This window comes from Heterodontus francisci, chromosome 48, assembly GCF_036365525.1.
Source record: "Heterodontus francisci isolate sHetFra1 chromosome 48, sHetFra1.hap1, whole genome shotgun sequence".
Lineage (NCBI taxonomy): Eukaryota > Metazoa > Chordata > Chondrichthyes > Heterodontiformes > Heterodontidae > Heterodontus > Heterodontus francisci.
The window spans coordinates 6112601-6114664 of record NC_090418.1 but is presented as its reverse complement, the minus strand read 5'-3'; the positions used below and the strand labels follow the sequence as shown (position 1 = coordinate 6114664).

The following is a 2064-nucleotide window of genomic DNA, read 5'->3' as shown; positions in this document are numbered from 1 at the left end:
TGATAGCAACCTCTAATATCGAGTGTTTGTCAACAACCGGACACTTAACAAACAGTCCCTTTGATTCTTACCTTGTGCTGAATGTGTAGGATCAGTCCTTGCTTGCTTGTGTGTGATGGTCACTGGTCTGGAGGTGGGGACAGTAGATGTCGGACGTGACCCTATCCTTGTGTCAGTTCCAGGTGTGTTATTGATGCTGGACTGTTTCTCTGGTGTCTTCACCTTTGCTGACACACTTTGGCGTTTCTTCTCTGTTTCAGAAAAGACATTAAGTCAGGGCACCGTTACGTCACGACAACCCCGAGTGAGCACCTAGCTCCGCTCAGTATTTCAAAGAAAAGGTACCTGCATTTATATAGCTACTTTCTCAAACTCAGGACCTCCCGAAGCGCTTTACAGCCGACGGAGTCGCTGTCGTAATGTAGGAAAGGCGGCACCCGTTGGCGCCACAGCAAGATCCCACAAGCAGCAATGGATAATGACCTATTAGGCATTTGTGAGCAATAGCTTCTGCCCCAGGCCACTGGGGAGAACTTCCCTGCTCTTCCTCAGAGCCATTGCGTACACCCGGGTTTAGAGTCGCTTGTGGAAGACGGCACCTCTGACACTTGCAGTGTTCACTCAGCGCTGCACGGGGAGTATCAGCCTGGATGTTGTGCTCAGAGTCGCCTGAGAGGGGCACGAACCCGGAACTTCTGACTGTGCGGAGAAGGAAAGTGCAACCACCATGCTACCACTGGCAGTGCCAAGGTGGCAGTCATGTTGTCAGGTGGGACGCAGGGATGAGGCGGGATCGCAATAATGAGAGATAGGACAGAATGATGGAGAGATAAGACATCAGGGCAATGTGGAACAATATATACACAGACACACAGACACACACACATACACACACACACACATACACACACATACACACACACACACACACACACACACACACACACATACACACACACATACACACACACATACACACACACACACACATATACACATACACACACACACATACACATATCACATACACACACACACACACCACACACACACACACACACAGACACACACACACACACACACACACAGACACACACACACACACAGACACACATACACACTAACACACACAGACACACACACACACACACACACACACATACACACTAACACACACAGACACACACACGCGCACACGCATACACACACACACATACACTAACACACACACATACACACACACACACACATCACACACACACACACACACACACTAACACACACAGACACACACACACACACACACACGCACACACACACACACACACACACATACACACACGCACGCACGCACACACGCACACACGCACACACACGCACACACGCACACACACACATACACACACGCACACACTAACACACACACATACACACACACACGCATACACACACACACACATACACACACACACACACGCACGCACACGCATACACATACACACACACACACAGACACACACACACGCGCACACCCCATCATTGCACCCTGCCCGCTCCTATTTTCAAGTTGGGCAAAGGGCAACATCTACTTAAAGGTCACTTTAATTGGAAAAACAAATTTTCAGTGCTGCCCAAAGTTTCAAGGATTGATTGATTGAATACCTGTATCAATTCGTTTCATTAGTAGCTTCACCCATTCCATCTCGGGATCTGCACACATAGCCTTCTCTTTCTTTAATTCAATCTGTAAAGGAAAGCTAGTTTTAGGAGACTTAAAGCCAGTGCCTGTGGAGTGTCCACATCCCAGACACAACCCAGTTAACAGAGATTCAGCTCCTGTGTAGACGGAGCTTTACTCTGTATCTAACCTCGTGCTGTACCTGTCCTGGGAGTGTTTGATGGGGACAGTGTAGAGGGAGCTTTACTCTGTATCTACCCCGTGCTGTACCTGTCCTGAGAGTGTTTGATGGGGACAGTGTAGAGGGAGCTTTACTCTGTATCTAACCCTGTGCTGTACCTGTCCTGGGAGTGTTGATGGGGGACAGTGCAGAGGGAGCTTACTCT

General features: G+C 48.8%; 1 protein-coding gene across 2 annotated transcripts in view; it reads right to left on the bottom strand.

Annotated features, from left to right (window-relative positions):
- Nucleotides 1–1735, bottom strand: part of LOC137357539 (fractalkine-like) — an 18773-nt gene extending 17038 nt beyond the window's left edge. For both annotated transcript variants that reach the window (XM_068023937.1, XM_068023939.1), the window contains exons 1-2: nucleotides 1663–1735; nucleotides 72–251 (exon numbers count right to left, since the gene is read on the bottom strand). In XM_068023937.1, the coding sequence (XP_067880038.1) occupies nucleotides 72–251; nucleotides 1663–1720 (238 nt within the window). In that variant the 5' untranslated portion in view covers nucleotides 1721–1735. The remainder of the gene's footprint in view (nucleotides 1–71; nucleotides 252–1662) is intronic.
- Nucleotides 1736–2064: the final 329 nt, after the last annotated feature.